This window comes from Lissotriton vulgaris, chromosome 11 (genome assembly GCF_964263255.1).
Source record: "Lissotriton vulgaris chromosome 11, aLisVul1.2, whole genome shotgun sequence".
Taxonomy (NCBI): Eukaryota; Metazoa; Chordata; class Amphibia; order Caudata; family Salamandridae; genus Lissotriton; species Lissotriton vulgaris.
Window position 1 is genome coordinate 540,298,246 of NC_141699.1, and position 20,438 is coordinate 540,318,683.

The 20,438-nt window shown below is 45.9% G+C and overlaps 1 protein-coding gene across 1 annotated transcript in view; it reads right to left on the minus strand.

The window, feature by feature from the left end:
• Nucleotides 1-854: 854 nt before the first annotated feature.
• Nucleotides 855-20,438, minus strand: part of AP3M2 (adaptor related protein complex 3 subunit mu 2) — a 41,573-nt gene continuing 21,989 nt past the window's right edge. Inside the window, exons 4-9 of the mRNA XM_086943584.1 lie at nucleotides 9,949-10,086; nucleotides 9,730-9,815; nucleotides 7,081-7,214; nucleotides 6,527-6,734; nucleotides 5,964-6,108; nucleotides 855-3,940 (exon numbers count right to left, since the gene is read on the minus strand). Coding sequence (XP_086799710.1) covers nucleotides 3,840-3,940; nucleotides 5,964-6,108; nucleotides 6,527-6,734; nucleotides 7,081-7,214; nucleotides 9,730-9,815; nucleotides 9,949-10,086 — 812 coding nt within the window. The 3' untranslated portion in view covers nucleotides 855-3,839. The remainder of the gene's footprint in view (nucleotides 3,941-5,963; nucleotides 6,109-6,526; nucleotides 6,735-7,080; nucleotides 7,215-9,729; nucleotides 9,816-9,948; nucleotides 10,087-20,438) is intronic.

Sequence of the window (20,438 nt, forward strand, 5' to 3'; positions counted from 1 at the left end):
TTATTATTTTAAGATGTTGAAATTATGGGCCTAATTGATGATAAAGGTGGACTTCTATTTGGTAACTAGAGCACATCATTAATACCCCCAGTGCTATCCAAGATGAAAACCTAGAGTACAAGCCTTCCCCCCACTCTATTAATGGAGAAGCTGGGGACTGCTGCAATGGCTAATTCCACTATCAAGATCCCTTTAAAGAGGACATGCTTGTGTAGTAAAGCTAACAGAGTAGCTCTTGCAAGACTGTCAATCCGTTCAAGGCGTGATTAGCGCAAGGTCAAAAGTCAGACCTCTCAAAAAAGCAGATCTCAACCACTGGGGCTAGGACTGTAAGGGGCCCAAAACACTGCCACGTCTCCAACCCTGTGTACATTCAGCCATTTAATGGGTCTTATTTACGGCTTTTCACTCCACTCCAACAGGTCTTCAGTTCTCCTATATGTTAGAAAAATGTTTTCAAACAATTATGTGTTCGGTAGGGGGCCACCATGTGTAGGGAAGTGATCACTTCATGCCAGAAGGCCATGGCAAGAGATAGCTCTGTAGATGTACTAAGATGCGGTTCAATATGCAATTAGACATGCATATGAACCGAAGAAAACATTTTTTTAAAAAACCATAAATGCCACTTGAAGCTTGGTTTCCACTTACCTGTGAAAACTCCTCCTCCCCACTCCAGCGCCACATAGCAGATCTATGGGTAGCACTAACCCATACAAGAGCAGGGCTGATGAACACTCCGAGGACAGAAATGTTCTTTCTTTTCTACCAACATTCTCCTCTACATGGTTATGAGCATCACTAAAATACCATCTACACCCAACCAATGGTTCAATGACAATGCACACACAATATGATGGATGCCATACACTGCAGATTTATTTGTGTAAACTCTATTTGCCTCCACAGCTCGCTGATAAGCCAGGTACAAATTTGCACACTCACTCAGGAAAAAACAAATGTTGTGTAATTTGCAAACTGACTCTGATGGCTCACAAAAGTGAAATACACATATGACCTTTCTCTTACATCACAACAGGCGAGGAGACACCCAGACAACTGGGCAGACGTGCAGTCAGACATTGTGAGCTCCTCGGGGTCCACTTAAATCGTGACTTAACTCAGCTCCTATCTGGAAAGCCAGAGGCTTCTGACTTGGCTATAGACCAGTACCGACTTGGGTCCCATTCCAAAGCATTGGGGCTGAAGCCAACCTGTGTTGGTAAACCTAAGTATGGTGATGACTACATGAAACTCACATCCTGTCTTCGCAACAATTGGTGGGTATGGGTTCAAGTTACTGACAGCCATCTTTTTTAGTCAACACCCGTTGAAAAAAAGCTCTGGCAAATTCACCCCTGGGGAATCTATTTGCCAGTGGTTAATTTTCAGCCTGCAGACCACCCAGCCGCTCGGTCAACAAAGGCCTGGTCGACCCTCCAGGAAGCGGGCAGGCTCCTCTCAGGAGTCCTCACCAAAGGAGAACTTCTCTTGCCTCATATCACCCATACCAGATGTGGCATGTGCAAGGCTGTTCTGTGGCAGCTCCCCCACTAACCACTTGATCTCAAATATCGGAGACATTCTGACTCTCTGGAAACATTTATATCTCACATGCACACTCACAGCAGTCAAGCATTTGCAGAAACATATCACTCACTGTCAATCACTTCGGATCCCATGTGGACATGACAAATGCTGCAGAGAGCCTCCCACATCCAGGATGATAAATATATGGACCACAGGTCATCCTGACTCAGCAATATGAGGACCCAACATGTATATGTGCTGAGCGGCTTCATGTGGAGGAGCCTCAGAGCTTGCCAGGAGCATGAGATAACTCAATCACCACGTCAATACCCCCAAACACGCACCCACTCTGCAGAAACTTATACAGCGTAAAACAGTTTATCCTTGGTTCATTAACCATTGATTTAATCAGCGGAGGATCCTCTTCCCAGAGTAAATGAGTCTGTAAAACAGTAGCATTGCATCATAATTTAGTAGAGGTGTCTGTAAAACACATTTATTCAAATGGGCAGCAAAGAAGCAATCAGACAACAGCATGTGGAGCCACTTACAGCCATGGGACCGTCTAGAGATGGCTGTGAAGGGCAGACCACCACGGTGACCTCTTACGGTTAAACACTACTGGATCAGGAGTTAGAGGGCAGATTTGTCTTTAGGGAGGAATTCAAGACACAAACGTTCTCAACTTCAGCTTTCTGGCATGATTATTTTCTTTGACACATTGAAGGGCTGTTAAGAATCAAGAAAAATAAAGGGGGTTCAAGGGTATCCGCTGCTGCAAGTAGGGTATTTCCTTCATCAGCAAAGTATCTGGAAGCATGGAAGAAACCTACGCGAACTCTGAAGATTTCTCTGCCCGTAGAGTTAAAAAACAGAAGCAATTACAGCAGTTTTGCAGAGTAATCGTCGGTTTGGTTCATAGACTTTGCCTACTACTGCTATCTGAAGGGTACCACACAGTTGTTATAGACAGTTGCACGGAGAAGTGTGTGGGAGACTGCGGACTCTTGCAACATTGACAGGATCACTATAACAATTTTGGACATTTCACAACATTATTTTGCTGGCCCATTGCACTTCCGGTGAAACTCTCAATTCCTGCCACCTTCCTTCATGGCAATGCTGTGTGACACAAAAGTGAATCAATACCAGCCCACCCCATGTTTGATGCTTATAAGGGCACTCTGGCACCAATGGGTTGTTTGTGGCCTAGACTGTTGCCTAAAATGAAACTGCCATTGAATCTGGACCCTTCACTGGGCATGGCCTCTTTCACTATATTCCAATACAGTGGCATCTTTGTATACATAGGCGATAATATGGGTCGGCACTTCACACTAGAATCACTCAGCCAGGAAAGTTCCAATGTCCTAAATTCACTTGAATGTAATCATATTAGAAGTATAGAAAACAGTCCTGTGGGCCATAACTTCAAAAATCACTTGACAGCTGATCACAGACAAATATTGTTCAGGAAGTACAGATAACTTGTCGCAAATCTAAAAAACAGTAACTTGCACCCAATGTCCATGCTGAAAGCAATAGTGAACAAAGGACACTGAACATGGAGTCAAAATAATTCTGAGATTCCTGGTGGCACCATCAGCACCTGGTTATAAACACTTCCTCTACCAAACTCTTGGATTGTTTACTAGAACTATTTTTATAGCCATTTCAGATCTAATCACCAGATGAGAGTTGCACATAAAAAATCTGAACATACAACACATCCATGCTTAATACCCATTTACAGTCTTACTGGTCTGTTCAATTAAAAAGCAGCCATTAAAACTGGGGTCTGCTGTCAAGACTCCCATTGTAGTTAACACAGTCCCTCATGCCTCCAACGGCATCGCCTTATGCCCAAAGAAAAAGGGCAGACTTCTGATACTCCTCTATTCCAGTAGCGCGCACTCAGACAGGAGGGCAAAATGCTAAATAGTCAAAATTCTTCCCAATAGCTTCCCCAACCCAGAAACAAATTACTAGTGCAAACCAACACTGGTATTCACACACTCACACAAGCACAAACTCTGTCCCTGCCCACACACTCTTCACAGTCCTAGAACACATACACGCTGTTCTTCCTTAGTAGTCCAGTGTCCATAATCAGTCGCCTTCCTCAAACCTTATCGCTTTTCCGTTCGAAGTCTGAGAGAAGATGGTTCCACCCATAGCATTGTCTTAGCGTGCCGAGTCCCCATGACCAGGCAGATTAGACTGGCGGAAAAGGTCTCTGGTCCACAGGGTAACTGCTGGAGTGGGGTTGTCTTTCTGGAGGAGGGGCTTCCTTCCTCACAAATGCCTGGTTATGTGCGCACCTGAAACTTTCCCGCCTTTGTCATGTACTTGATGCCTTTGAAGGGTTTGTACTTTTCACCATACATATCAAGGCGGTTCACCTTCAGCCCTGCAAAGTACAAAGAGAGGGTGGTTAAAGTGGTGTCGGTCTAAGGCAGAGATCAGAAGAGAAGGGAAGTTAAGGGGTATTACAGACAGACACAAAGTAGAGGAGCAAGAGGTTAAGCTGGGTTACAAAAAGACAATGGCACACATACCGGCACAGGAAGAGGACGTAGAGACTATGTGCGTTGAGAGAAATGCAGACAAGAGCATAAAATCGATGGGTGAAATATACAGTCAGATATTTTACAGAGTGTGTTGTTGAGTTGCTATCACTTGATATATGCATGCGTGCTTATTACATATGTTTGTGGTAAGTCTTTGAAACGGGTTATAATGCGCTCCCTTATTATTCTATGGTAAAGCATGCCGATACCTTCCCAGTGGTCATCTTCATTGAGAATATGAGGCACTGAACAGAAGATGAGAAACCTCTAGGAGGAATGTCAGGTTGTGGGTCTGGCACTATGGAGATGATAAAAGATGATTTCTCAGTCTCAGTGGAACTGGGCCTTTTAGGGAATGAACTGGAATTTGGTTATCGCCGGCAACAGATTGTGAGAAAGGTGCTGCAGCTTCCCAGAAGGGGCAAGCTGAATCAGTGGCATCTCTATAATGGATTCCTAGTGGAAGGGCACAAATTGGGCCAAAGATCAGCTAGTGGGGCCCAAACCCACCAAAGGTAATTTAAACAGTATGTGTTCAGGAGTGTGTGAGCATATGTGAGTGCATACCCACACACACACATAGCTATTTATATATACACATCTGATTGAAATGTACAATCAAAGTCAGATTTAAACATGTCAAGTAAATGTGGCCTCATGCATTGGCTCAAACAATTGCTGCTTTGCAGTGAAAAGTAGTGTTTGTGGAAAGGAGCAGTGCAAGTTGTTTTTTTTCTGGGTTGTCCTAGAGTAAGTTCAACAGCTGTGGTGGTGAGGCCTAAGATGGGCCAACTGAATTAGAACTACTAATATTTTATGCCTTTTGTTGCAATTACTTCTTTTAGTTTTTTTTGATTTGTTATATGCATGTTAATATTTTTAGGATTAAATGCTTTTGATTTTTGCAACAAAATTTAATAATAAAGTTGAAAGTCTAAGCATCAGAACTTCCCCAAAGTATGTATGCACATTTTACTGGTGGAGCTAGATTCAAGTCACATGTTGAACACTTCAGTGGTAGGCTCCACTGCATGCTTTCTGCAACATAGAAGAGCACAAATGTTATCGTCTTCCTGGTACTTTGCTCCCCAATAGTGCAATGATCAAGCAAGGCCGGATGAGCCAAATTCACACTTCCAACAAATTCTACAGCCAAGCGAATTAAGCATTCTTAAGAGTCGTCCCTAATTAAGCAGTCTTTAGATTAGAATTGGACACGCTTTTTTATTTGAAAATACATTTCCGATGGATGAATTAAAAAAATCTGCAGTTAGTTTATCATGAGAAAGATTTTGTCTTGATAATATTTTCAGATTTGAGCAAAGAGGTAGTGATTGTGCACAATTCTCGCACAAAATAGAGCTCTGGTGGCAATCAGTCATTGAACTTTTTGAGCTAGTGAGAGAGCGATTTATTAGTGTCCCTAGTCATCACAGACAGAAAGGGTGGGTTTGATCACGACACAAATCAGATTAAGTCAGCCAGCCCCATAGGAGGCATTTACATCCTGGACACATACTTTAGGGATCTGTTCTTATTCTCTAGGTGTTGACTGCACCACTGATAGATAAGTAAAGCTGGTTAATCTTGATTTATTGATTATGTACTTTACACTAGTACACAGACAGCCCTTACAAAGGCTTGTTAGTCATTGGCACATACCAAGTGTCCATGCAGTGGTGTAACAAGTCTGCCATTATCCTTAGCCTAAAAATTTGAATTGCCCCCTTCAATGGTTTCGAAGCAACAAAAAAAGAAATCACCCATGATTGGGGTACAGTATGCCCCTGACTCCAGTGGACCCCCCTGGATCTGTGATTGGACACTCAATAATAAATACATATCGGAGTAAGGGACACTCACCAGAGATTGCCAGCTGCTGAATCTTGAAGTTCAGGTTGATTGTTGGGTTTTCGTCAGGTTTGGAGCACCCAGCCTGAAGACTCATGGACCCTTTCAAACTCGGTAACTTCTGCGGGTTTATCTTCCCCACATCCCACGACAGCAACTACAGAGAAACAAGAAGAGGACTGTGTAAGATTCACACACGGAGCTCTCAAAAACAGAGAGGAACAAGCGCCTTTAATGCAGAGGTAAGGGAAGTGGACATCGGGTGATATAGTGGCCTCCACTCAACAACCATAAAGTATTTACAGTGAAGCGGTAGAAGGATTAGTAAAATCCTGTTCTTCAATACTGGGCACCACAAGGGTTGTGCACCTACTCCAGTAACTTCTACTGGCCTTGTTCTTGCATCCATTTACTGCGCCCCACCTAAGCCCCCGTCTCCTTCAACACTTTCTCTTCAGAATGCCAGAAGCAAGCATTCTGTCTGACTACAGAGAACCTCAAATCAAACAAAACACTTCCCACCAACACACCATGCTTTTCTCCAAGCAGCCCAACTTGGGCTCTACGTCTCTCACCTTAGTCACAGGGTCAAACGTGTTGGTCCCCTGCGAAGGTGTCAGGGTCATATTTAAGACTCCTTTGGGCATCTGGCTTGTGACGGTTACTCCTTCCACAGTCTTCCCCATAGTCTGCTTGGGCCCCACGGTGATCTCAAAGTGCCCAATGGAGCTGTTCTCTCGGAATGTAATATTATGCTTCACATAGACTGGAATTGCCACCAAGCTGCAAGAACAAAAACAAATAGTATTAGATCGACCAAGAAGGATATATAAGCATGTGACGTATTAGTGCAGGGTGAGAAGGGATAGAAAGAATATACAGTGAGGGACCATCAGGAAAATGAGTACACAGGGAGGCATAAGATGGGGGAGGAATTATAGAGAGGAACAAGATCAGCAGTTTTCTTGCTCCCAAGCTTCAAATTCGGGAGTTAACCCAAGAATGGGGCTCGCTAGAATCAGCGATGGCCACATATGGCCTCGATAAATGGTAGTGACGTCACCACAAGCTTGAACACCAAGAAGGACACTCCCTCCAACACCAGGATTGTAGATTTGCTGCCACTTACTTTTGAGCACTAACATGATAGGACAAAAGTCGGAAGTTCCCATCTGGAGGAATGAAAGACAGAATACGCTCAGACTCCCAGCGCTTGAATCGGACACAGGGATGAAAACTGACATCATCAAGAAGTCGAGGATTCTAAAAAATATATATAGAAAGAAAACAGAATCAATAATGACTTTTTGATAACAAAGCACCTAGAATTCATTGAGACTGAACTATATAAAAAAATATGACTGGCAATAGGGTCTCAAGATGAGCCACTTCTATCACACATGGTTATAACAACACAAGCAAAAGTTTGGTTCTTCATTTTGCTGTGTTGTATAGTGCAGAAAAGACATGGGGCAACAAAGTGCTTTACAAAGAAGCATTTAACATAAGATTTCACTGTTTATTTATAACAGGAGTTAAAGTAATACATTATCGGGAGGAGGGAAGGAATAGATGACAGTCCTTCGGCCCAAGTATTCCATGTACTGTGGATCATATGGTAATATGTACATTCTATTTACATGTTTTACAGATGAAAAGACAGGCAGACGTGCCAGAGTTTAAACAGTAAATTCTGGGTAACAACGGAAAGAATAAAAGACAGTCCTTTGGCAATAACTTCCATATAGTGTGGATAAAGTGGGCATTGTGTGCATTATATTTACATGTTTCACAGGTTGAAAGCGCGCAGGAAGTCCCAAAGTCATGGATCTGCAACCCCGCTTGTCCAGACCCATCTTACAAAGCTACAGATGCCATGATTGGACGTTCAGTGCTAGGGATCCTGAGCGTTATCCTAAGTTAGTATGAAGGCTTCGGAAGAAGGAGGAATGAGGTTATTTCTCTGATCTATTGCAGACCACGCAGGCAGCAGGGATTGAAACATAAGATTTTCAGCTCTTTTTATCAACAAATCCAATGGTGGAAATGTCCTGCCATTCAGAGGGATGGAGTTTCAGATTCAATGTGGGCTTCCCAATAAGGAGTGTTTCAGACATTAAGTCTTCTTCTTTGCAAAGATTTGGGACAGGAGATTTTCTGAGCTTCTCAGTTGTTGCGCACCTCCTCAAATCCATAGTGCTCCGCTGAAAAAGACTGGTGTACCATCGAGCAGTGCACTATGGGTAAACTGTGCCAGTCTGAATACATACTTCTGTCTATGGGCAGCCAATCAATTAAATCAGCATAGGAAATAGTGTATGTGTTCAGTTTTTAGACCGTCTTGGACTTAAACTAGCAATTTATCCCATTTTTCCCATACTTTCGGTCACTGTATGAATGGTACACCTATAACTCGCAGGATTGCAAGTCAAATGAAATTAAGATTACAATAGGTGTATTTAGAAAACCAGTTTCTTTGCAGTAACATATTGGGCACCTTTATGGCTATGAGGTTCAAACAATGATATCAGTCAGCATTCAGCGACGAAATGCAATAGCACGAGATAAAACAAAAATATAATTTTAAGGATAAGTCAAAGCTGGTTTGTACTTGTAAAGTGCTGGGACTTTTCGGTCATGCAAGAGTGTGGAATTCTATTCAAGATAAAAACGTCCAAAATCTCCGAATAGTGAAAACGTTGTAGAAACAGCCTACAACTGAAATGTCAAGCTTTTTGTAGGCACTTTCATGGAAGTGGGTTGGAAAAGCGGCTTCAGACTTTACTACTTCACTCTGCACGAGACTCCTATGGAGACCGATAGTTGATGCCTACAGAGTATTTTGTGGCTAAGCACCCACCTAGAGACCCTCAAATATGGTGCCCTGTCTCCACCAGGCTGGGAAAAAACTATTATGTTGGCAAAAGCTTGCATAATTTGTGCACTTTCCTGCCATTTCCCTGTTACTTCAATTTGAGAACGTATCGTCAATGAAACAGAGGTTTGAGCTTAAGCAGGACGAATCTTACAATCATTGCTTCCATTTTAAGTAGCAGAGTCATATCAAATTCACCACTAAGTAATCCAAAATCCAATATAATTCACCTCTAAACAGTAACAAACACAAATGAGAAACACTTAAATTCACATCAAAGAATACCTAGCAACATTAAAAGGTGCCAGTGTTGTGCATGTTCTACTTGTCCACACAAAATGGTAAGAAATATTGTGCAGATGCAGGCAGCATTTATATAGTACTTCTAGCATAACAAACATATAGAAACTTTCTCACGAGGATTAAAAGGCGTTGATAGATACTACAGGTTCTATTTTCCCAAGTCAACTTTCTAACACTTTCCAACCAAACCCTCTGTCTCCGTACAAACCTGCTAATGATATGATAAAGGTGAAGTGTGGGTACACAGGTGGGAGGAGGTTGATCTCTATTCTAACCTTGCGATAAATGCTGAATCTGATACAGCCAGAAGTTAGGAAGAAGTTGGACTCGGGCAAGAAGGAGCTCTCCCAAAGGAATCAGAAATGATCAGTTGCTGCCACTTTGCCACCAGAATAAGGCCAGTGAATTTATTCAGTCAACAGTCAAAGTCGTACGTCAGCATAGGTCCGCAGCAGCTCCATAAGGGGACTGCTGGCCAAATAATCCTAAAGCACAGGAATCGATTTAACCACAAAGCCAAATTAAAAAAAGAATTGTTCAAATGTTGCTGTATAGTGGGTGCCTAGCTACATGGAGATTCGGTCTTCCCTGATAACTTACCATGAAGGATAGTGTCAGATCAGGCATTCCTGTCAATTTAACACAGGCATCAATCACACCCTGAATCTCTGCTGTAACTGTTGAGCCTGCAGAATGGAAAAGACAGTTCACAGTGAGCCATAGAAGGAAGGCATGAAGGACGAGGAGATTGCAAGGGAGAATTTCGGAGGCATATCTACTGAGTGTCAAGGGAAGTAGGCACGAGCCCTGATGAATTACCAGATTTATCCATGATGACATCAATTTCCTCTATCACGTCAAAGTAGGCCTCGTTGTTGGTGTATTTCACCCCAGTGCGTCGCCACGGCACGACAGAAAGCTGCCCTGTAGGGAGCTGGTCTCCAACATTGGTGCTTCCTGCAAAATACAAATATTTACTGAGAATGGTAAAAGAAGAACACAGGTTTTCCTCAATGCAAGCTGTAATCCTGCTCCGAAAGGCGAGATCATCCAATTAAACAGACCATCCATCTTTTACTTAGGAACGCAGATGGTCTATCTGAAGCACTGCAGAAGTGCATTTATACCTTTCCAGTTTACTGGTCATGCAAATACGATCAGTTTATTGTGAAGTTAAAATGATTAGCCACAAAGTGCCTCATTAGAAGGTCCCGGTTATATCTCCCACTAACTCTGCGCCTCCAGGGTTAATGGTAACTCCTGGGGAGGATTAAGGGAGACCCTGAAGTTCCCCACAGAAAACAGGATTTCTGGGCCCGGTTCTCCTAGAAAGTCCTAATTTTAAACGCTATTTAAACCAGAAACTCATGTAGTTCTGATAGGATCAAAAGCTTCTGTTACCTGCTCCATCGGCATTAAATTAATTCTGGTAATGAGACCCAGCAGGGCAAATTGAGAACAATCAGTAGAGGGATAACTATCCCTCGGCCCTCACAATAGAGGGAAGGCCACCAGGTCTCCATGCAGGCCGTTTCTCACAAAACATGGATGTACCTAAATGAGTGATGTCTAACTTAAGTCCACGAGGGTTGGATCCATGTTGAATTTTGAGGATGACACTGACAAAAATTGGCCATTAGATTTTGTAAATCAATCTTCCCTGTTATTGGTCAAACAGTTCTTGAATAAACAACTACTGAAAAAAAAATATTGAAATCAAAGGCCAGGTGGCAAACAACCCACAGGTACACCAGAAGCCTCACCGCTACCACTATGACTAGGACTAACCTTCGCTTTGCGACCACCCTCTCTATTAAAGACAAAGGCTTTGTCTAGATTCTTCCGTTTCTTGGATTTCTTAAGCCAACTCTGCAGAGCTCTTGTATTTGCTAATCCTTACTTCTCATTGCCACATTAGTTAACAGATGTAAATGCTGTGCTTTCATCTCAACCAGTTTATGGGCATGGCCTATATCCTTCCGTTCGCCATTGTTTTTTTTAGAATCGTCTTCTGAGATGGTCTCTGACTGGTGGTTGCAAAATCTCCTTCACTCACACATATGAGACCTGACAAGGGAGCTATACTTTTATGGTTTTGACAATAGCTTCAAACCAACAGATATCAGATTATTCTCAAAACTTTAGTATTACTTAAGCATTAGGTGGGGGGTTTGAACCGCTTGATTCCATTCACTTCTACGAATTCAAGCACTAATTTGATGCCAAGAAGAATACTGTAAATTGAAATTTGAGCTCTGACTTTTTTGTTTAAATCGGTTTATTGTGTTTCAAAAGAACATTATGACATATGCATGAGAAATAATAGCCGTCAAATCATTTCAACCACATGTAGGATCACTGAACAAAGTCTCACGCCTCACTCATGAGCTGGGAATGCCCACCGTGGAACCCGGTAAGATGGTAACCACAGTTTCCTGAAGGGTTATAGCCGATAGGCCATGATGGCGGAGAGAGAGTTAACTATGCATTCGTAAAGTGGTTCTGGTGGTTCCACGTGCAAAGTGTCACAAGTCACACAGTTCATGTGAGCGCATAGATGCTATAGAAAAACAAACAGTAACTCCCAAAAAGCCCCAAACTGCAGCAGTTAAGTCCGACTTCTGGTTGCATATTCTTCACTTTGTCCCCCCGCCTCCCACTCCCTCTTCCCCCCTCCCCCCATTACTGTCAACTGTCCCCCAGCCCCCAGTCTCTCACAGCCCGTCCGGTGGCACTCCATAAAGCTGCTACATCACCCACCGCATACAGCTACAACTCTCCCAACTGACGGACTGCATGAATGTGCCTGCGTGGTGGGATGAGGGTGCACCTGACATGCCACCTATCTTACATTGTAGAAATGCCTCCCTCTTCAACTGGTCGCAGCCCCGGGCTGCCCTCCTCCATGTGTAAGAGGGCTTGAAGTAGACCCTCCCATTGCGCTGCTATGGGTGTCTTACGCAGACCCAGCGTTTCCTTCCGTGTGATAGCCAGTCCCTTCGCTTTGGCCCACGCCAGGGGGGAATACCTCCACACCCTCATGTGTGATGGGGATTGCGCTTTCCAGCGCTTCGTTAAGAGGCGCTTGGCAACTACCAGCCCCAGGTCTAGGAAACGAGAGGTGAACTTTGTGGCAGGGGTCCTATGAAATTGATGCAGTAAGTAAGCAGGCCATTCAAAGGGTATGTTACGGCCTGAGCATGCGCAGAGCGTCTCACTGATAGCCCGCCAATAGGTATGTAGTACGTGGCAGTCCCACAGCATGTGCACTAGGCCAGCCTCTACCTCTGCACAACGGGGACAGGCCACATCCACATGGTGAAAATACCTATTGATCTTGTCGGGGGTGAGGTACGCCCTGTGAATTATGAATAATTGAATCTGACGGAACCGCATGTTTCTGGGAATGCGAGTAGGGTTCTTCAATACCTTTTCCCACTCTCTGTCTTCTAATTGCTGCCCCAAATCTTCTTCCCACTTGCCTCGGAGTGAATCTAACTTTATTGCCGCATGCGTGCGGAGGGATGCCGCAAACCAACGGATTAAGTGTCGGCCTTGTCCCATAACGTGGAGGTACTGTATGATGAGATGCTGACTTGGCTCTTCTTTCATGTCCCCCCCATCTCGAAGTTAGTGTGGTGATCAGAGAGCGATGTCTTAAAAAGTGTCCCGGTGAATGCCCCAGCTCTTCAGTAAGAGACTCAAATGGTAGAAGCACACCATCCTGATACAAGTCCCCTAGGGTCTGTATGACTACTTCATGCCACTCCAAAAGCTCCAGAGACATGATCACCCCAGGCCCGCTAGGAGAACCCACTAGCGGTATAGTAAGTGCGTAGGGAACCAGGCCCTTGGTGACGAATAGGCAGCAGTGGAAACATTTGTAAGCCACTGCTAAGAGGAGGGGAGCCGGCGCTGGTAGCTTGGCAGCCGGATGAAAGAGCTTAGTGATACAGTCCAAGGAAAGGGGGGGGTTCTGTGGACTCTGTCCGCGAGCCATCGGGCTATCCACTGCAATTGTGCAGCCAAGTAGTAGTGTTCGAAGCAGGGGGCCGTTAGGCCCCCCTGGTCCGCGGACAAGTATAACTTTGCCAGCGCCGTCCTATGACACTCGTTACCCCTAAAGGAAATCTCTACGGAGTGCAGCAAGCTTGTTAAAGAAGGCCGCCGGGACATATAATGGTAAGTTAGCGAAGTGATACAGGACACGCGGAAGGATCACCATTTTAGATAATGCCATTCTACCTGTGGCTGTTAGTGGAAGCGTCCTCCAGAAGCTCAGAAGGACTCGATGGCTGTCACCGCACGACCCAGATTACCATCAAAGAGGTCAACTGGTTGACGTTAAATCTGGATACCCAGATACCGGAAGGTATCAGCTTTCCATTGCACCTGCGTGCCAGCCAGTACATAACCCGGGTCCCTGGTATCACCCCCAAATGCATAAAGACAGGATTTATGGACATTTACCCTAAGTCCAGAGATAGCAGCAAAGTTGCTCAAGATGTGCTCTAAGCGACTGGAATAGCTCCCACATCTCTCACAAAGACTGGGAGGTCGTCCGCGTACAGCGAGACCTGGTGCGTTGCATCACCTTGGGGTATTCCATCTCCCAGCATTGCTCGCAAAGCCGCTGCCAGGGGCTCGATGGCCAACGCGAACAGGAAGGAGGGGTGGGGGGGGGAGAGGGGGAGGGGACAGCGGGCATCCCTGCCGGGTTCCTCTACATATCGGGATGGCATCTGAGATGTATGGCCCTAGCCGCACCCGGACTGTGGGATTTTTGTACAACAGGCCCACCATTTGCAGAAACTTCCAGCCCAACTCATATCGTAGCAGCACCGCCGCAAGATAACTCCATTCTAAGCAATCGAAAGCTTTCTTGAGGTCTAGCATCAGGCACCCCGCTCTAGGCCAATCCCTCCCACTATCTGCTGCCAGCCAAAAGAACCTCCGCAATTCCAACGACGTACTACGTTTGGGTACAAAGCCATTCTGGTCAGTATGGACCAATTCGGGAACCACCGGCACCAGACGTTCTGCCAACAACTTAGCAAAGATTTTGTAAGCTGTATTTAGGAGCACCAAAGGCCTGTATGATCCAAGGTTTTCGGGGTCCCTGTCTGGTTTGAGGAGAGACACCAAATAGGACTCTCGCATGGACGGCAGCAGTGTGTTATCCGTCAGGGATGTGGAGTAAAGAGTATCAGGCGTTGTGTCAAAACTTCTCGGTTCGCCTTGTAATACTCAGCCGGCAGGCCATCCGGTCCCAGCGTCTTCTCGGATGCCATGAATCCGATCGCCTCCTCGATTTCCTCCAGAGTAAGGGGACTGTAAAGTGCCTCTTGATGCGCTCTTGAGGCTGTTGGTAACTGGATAGTTGCGAAAAAATTCTCCAGTGCAGGTTCGGAGCAACGCCCCCTGGATTGGTATAGTTTCGCGTAATGGTCTACCATCACTTTGTGTACTTCTTTTTGTGTGTATACTAGAGGGCCCTCTGGTGTGCAGATTGCTCCGATTGGGGCATGCCTACTCTCTTGCTTTAACAGCCAGGCCAAAAGTCGGCCCGCCCTTTCCGCCTTGGCGTGTGTGCGAGCTGTATGGGCCGCGTAGTTGTGGCATCTTAATCTCTCCATAAGATCCGCATGTTGCGCCCTGAGATCCTCGAAGTGTCCTGACCGACCACCCCCACTCTCCCCTTCAACTTAGTATTGGAGTAATTGTGTTTCTATACGAGTGAGCGCCAAGGACAGTTGTTTACGTATATTCCATGTGGCCCTGAGGCAGTGCCTCCTAATGGCAATTTTGTGGGCGGAGCTCGCTGTCCCTTCAGTGTGTTCGAAATATTCCAGGACAGCAGACCCCAGGGATGCACAGAAATCTGGATTCTCCAGTGCAGCAGTCTGGAGGCGCCAGGTGGGTATGGGGGGGCGGCCAGGATCCCAATTCAGTCTTAGCCGTAAAGGATTATGATCGGAGTGCGTCCTACCCAGGTATTCCGCCACTTCAAGCAGGGGGACCAAGGACCATGAACCCACCACCCAATCCAACCGCACATGTAACCCGTGAACTGCAGAGTAATAAGAGTAAATTTGATCCATGGGATGCAAGACGCGCCATATATCCAGTACTGCCCAACTTAACAACCAGTTCGCAATTACTTGTAGCTAGAAGCTGCCATCGCAGACCGAAGTGGCGGGAAGGACCTGTCCATGTGCACATCAAGGACCTAATTGAAGTCCCCTCCCAACAGCAAGGGCAGCCCAACGTAAAATGACAGGGTTACGGATAATCTCGCTAGGAACAAGAATTGATCAATGTTTGGGGCATATATGGAGCCTAATAATATCAGCTGGCCATTAAGCGTCCCATTCACTAGGGTGCATCTGCCATCGAGATCTATCACGGTGTCCTCACAAGTGAAAGGGGTGCCCGCCCTCACCCAGATTAGTGTGCCCCTCGCAAGCGTGGAGTATGTTGTGCCGTAGATGTGCCCTCTCCAACGCCTACGCAGTCTGTCAAGTTCTGGCTGGGTCATATGCGTTTCCTGCAACAGGCCGACTGCAGCTGAGTGACGCGGGAGATACACGAAAATGGAGTAGCGGCGTGCCAGTGTGTACATACCACATATGTTCCATATCATTATGTCAGCACGTGTCATGCCTGTTTATGGTGATCGACAGGGGCACCAGGGACGGGGTATCTAGTGGGACGTGGAGACTAGAGGATTGCATGTTTACGTCGGAATGCTGCATCAGATAGAACAACATACAACAAACTAAGAACGTCCGAACATCTGGGGTGGTCATTTCGCAATGGCCGTCCAAACTTCTGTAACACTGACGGATCCTGAACTAGGACAATATGTTGCATATGGGGGAGTGTGTGCTAGAGATGTTCTATGATACCCTTCCCCTTTACTGTCAGTGTGATCCGTGTGCCAAATACCAGAGCTCCAGAAGTGTCTCTTGGGACCGGCAGCATGTGAGCCGGTCAGCCCGGACAGTCGTGTACACAACCTCCGGTGGAGCCGTGTTCTGCCAGCTGACAGGCTGCGTATTAAGGTATTGTCTCAATGGGAGGATCGTGTGATGTTTAACCCAAGCTGACCACCCCCACCAGCGTACCAGTCAGCGAGTCTATGCATGTGTGAGCTGCTCACAATAAAGTGCATCGTGTCATCGCTTCATCCTATAATGACATCAGCGGTTTGAGGGGTGACCACTGGCAGGCAAGGATTTTCCGAGATTACTGTGGATAGTGACGAAGAGCCACTGGTCACCAGCATAGTCTGCCTGTAACAGTCTGCCCGGTCCTGGAGGTGCGGGGTGCCAAGCTTCCAGCGCATCTCGCCGTTCCTTTCTCATGTTGTCAGGGTTTGGGGCAGTGGCCCCCGGGCTACCTGCTTTCAGATGCCCCTTCCTCCGCCATCGTCTCGTTTTCCGACTCAGTGCATGGTTACCATCTGGGCCCGAGGGCCGCACTCCCTTCCACAATCCTGACTCTTATAGCCAGTCCCACGCCTTCTCAGGAGAATCAAAGAAAAGGGCCCTGTCTTTTGTGACCACACGTAGCCAGGCCGGGAACAGTAGCAAATAAGGTAACTCCAAGGACCGGAGTTGGCGCTTCACAGTCGTATAATTGCTCCTACGCCTCTGTACGAGAGCAGTGTAGTCTGGGAAAAGCATAACTTGACTGCCGCTCACTTAGAGGGAGCCCATTTTGCGTGTTTCATGGAGCACTTCATCTCTATCTCTATAGTTGAGCAATTTAAATATGAACGGACGTGGCCTAGCTCCCGGTTGTGGCTTCTGCGCTGGTATGCAATGAGCCCTTTCCACAACAAACTGTTCGGACAGTGCTCCCTGAGGTAGAAGATCGCGCAGCCATCTCTCTATGAACGGTGCCAGGGTTCTGCTGTCCTCTTCCTCCGGTAAGCCCACCACGTGGATGTTGTTACGGAGTGAGCGCACTTCTGCATCTTCCGCCCTGTCTTCCAGTATATGTACGCGGTCTATCAGATCCTGCAGTGCGGTTGTGTGATTGTGCGTCAAGGGTTGGAGCTCCTTCAGAGTTTGGTTGTGCACAGCAACTTTATCAGCCAGCTTCCGGTGATCCGCATGAAGCAAGGTAAAGTCCGAAGCCACCTTGTCGATTCGGGCCTCCAGGGAGGTCCTAGTGTGATCCAGTGCAGCACCAATCCGCTCCACCGCTGCAAGGACGAAATCCATTTTGGTGCCAGGGCTGTGGTGGTTGGTTTCAGCATCTCCCCCTTAGTCCCCTGCACAGGATCAAGGCTGGTAGCACGCATGTGTCCTTGTTGTGTCTTGGCCCGTATCCGGCCATCACCAACTGCTGTGCTGTGGGCATTTGAGATTACAAGAAGAGCGAACAAAGTGCCGGCGATAATGACTCAGCCAACTGGTCTGCACTCCAGAAGATCCCCTAGGAGAGTGGACAGGTAGGTGCTGTGTGCGGCTGTCTCACCTCATTGTACCCCTTACGGGGAGCACTCTAGGCACCAGACCGTGCAATCCGTGGATTGCTTCTGACAATTCTGCTCATCAATAGGAAGATATGCTCCGTCCGCCAGAAGTGTAAGCTCACTCAGGCCCAGTGGCGCTCACTCTGCAGATCAAGGACAGTCAAGCCAGCATCCAGTCTTTAGCAACCAGTGGCACAGCAGTAACGGTGTCAAAAAGATGGGATAGTGGGCGCTACAACAGCCTCTCTCCACCAGTTCCTCTAATACTCCTCCAGTCGGTAGCGTGTCGCCTGCCTATTCACTTAAGTCACAGTCAGAGGTCTTCATGGGGGGCCCATAAATGCTGCAGGGTCCCACCAGCCAGAAATCACAAACGCCGCCCACAGGTAACACCGACTGCGCTGTCACTTCAGTCTCCTCACCAGCGTGTCCCAGTCGCCCTTCTCCAGTGACTTCTGGCCTCGCAGGTCGCTCCTCTAATTCCACTACAGGCCCTCTGCAACCCTTCAGGCCACGGGGGCTGTCGCCTTGCCTCAGGCTACGCTTCTACGACGGGGAGCGGCGTTTCAAATGGTCCCATCGGGTCCCACCACTGTGCTCCCTCTATTTTCCCCACTTTCCAGTGTCCCTCAGAAGCTCCAGCCAGGTGGTTTATTCCCCATCAGAAGATTGTCTCCGAAGTGGGCCTTAGTGAAAGTTGAGCTCTGATAAAGATACATTACACTGGGGCGTGTTTTTCTAAATGCTCATTCACAACGTTGTGCAGGGATATCCTCATTTGGGGACTGTAGCACAAGCATGGGAACAGCTTTGCAATGCCCTTTACTGATGCTCCAACATTTTTTGCCTTCTTCAGCAGTCTGAGTAAAATGAGAGTGGTAACAAACTGTGCCATGTTTGCAGGATGAAGGACAAAGTTGGCTCAATCGGTCAGTTTGGCTACAGCAGAAATCTTTGTACAGTCTGCATCTTACACAGTCAAATCACAACGGGCGAGTCCGCTAGCCATTGTTCCAAGGTTAACAACATTTAATACAACTGACTAGAGTAATGGTAAAACTTGTTGTGCTAAATTAGGTGTAACAGCAAAACAGTGGCAGCAAGAACTTTATGCAAAACGAGCAGCTTAATAAACATCTGCCAATCAATACTCATTATCACAAAAACTACACAACTGATCATATGGCAGTTAATTGTACTTATTGCATTCTGCGCAACCATCACTTGTTTCTACAGGTTGTTGTGCCTCTGGAACCCTCTAAATGAATACGTCACTACTACATCTACTCATAGCTACAGACGTGCCAAGCACCTGTCTGAAGTTATGGCAGCTGCATGCGGTGGTCTATTAAAGCATGATCTAACGTACCATAAGGTGTTTTTGTAAAGCGCACGTTCACCCAAAGGTACCTTGGCCCCAAATAACAGATGTTTATTGTTACCCAACTCAATGGTACTCTTTTTATCGACCTCAGAACGATGAAAGACTGAGTGGATCCCCCAGGATTTTAACCTGAGACCATGGGGTCAAACACTAGTTCCTACAGTGGACACATTAGGCCACTAAGCCACCAGGCCCGGACTTGTTTGCTTCTCATGATGCACTAGCTTCACTGTTCAAAGTTCTTGTTCCTGAAGCCTCAAAGCAAAGCTGATCTCTTCCCCAGACCAGGGGAGTAAGAGAGGTCAGGCGGAAAACGCCTAGGGAAACAGCCATCATGCATGGTTGAGCCCTGATCATTCAGCAAATAAACCAGCGTCAGTTGACATCCCAACTTCAAAGTTTAGTAATCATTTGAAGAAAGGCCTCTGAATTTTGCGAAGTAGGTTTTGTATGGGAAGATGGAGGAGAGTCAGGTCTTCCCATTTTGCCCTAACTTTTAAAATGTGTCCGTGCTCGGTGCATTCCAACTTTTTTAGCCTCTCTAGATCAAGCATGACACTTGCTTAACCCTACAGTGGATGCCAATCAACAAAAACTTTATTGTACTGCAAAGTGCTACATATTGATTTCCACCTATTGCCCCCACCCGCTCCCGGTCTCAATGAGTTAATACGGATACCTTTGTTCATCGAGCAAGATATGGGTGAATGTGATGCTTAGGAAAATGAGGGGGACCCTAACTTTTGAACTCACCTCTTATTGACTTTCTCGTATAGAAACATATGTATCAAATATGTGTATGTTTATTAAATACCTATTTTATGTGCCATTGCTTTTAACACAGAAGAACAGTTCATAAAATCTATATTGTTATCCTCAGAAATATTCCCAAATATACCAGTGGTCCAAGTATAAATATGTATTTGCAAATGTGGCTGCTTAGGTTGATTCATTTATTAAAGATATAAAATATGACATATAACATTACATACCGCATCAATATTTATATTTCACTATTTAAAACGAAGGCGATTGTCTGCCCCAATCACTATTAATCCATGTTCAGCATTTTTCAGGACACCATCAGTTTTTGGCTATCAATGCCTGACCTGAACAGAGTCTCTGTGAAGCCTGCCAGTGTTATCAGGCTCCAATAGTTTGGCACAAAAGATCAACAAACAGACCTTTTCAGAGGTTAAAGTGATCATGTCAATTTTTTCCCAACTCTTCAATTGCCCAAACAAAACCTTTGGCTCCTGAATGTTTTTCTCCCTATAGAATGAGAAACCTTTGAATTAAGCATGTTGCTTCGGTGTTGAACCACATGCACTTGGCAAATTTATGTTGTAACAACATTTGCTTAGCAAATAATAGTTTTTGGTTTTCTCAAATGTACTGTTCTGCAAACAGATTTTGTTAACATAGGATTCAGTAGTGTTG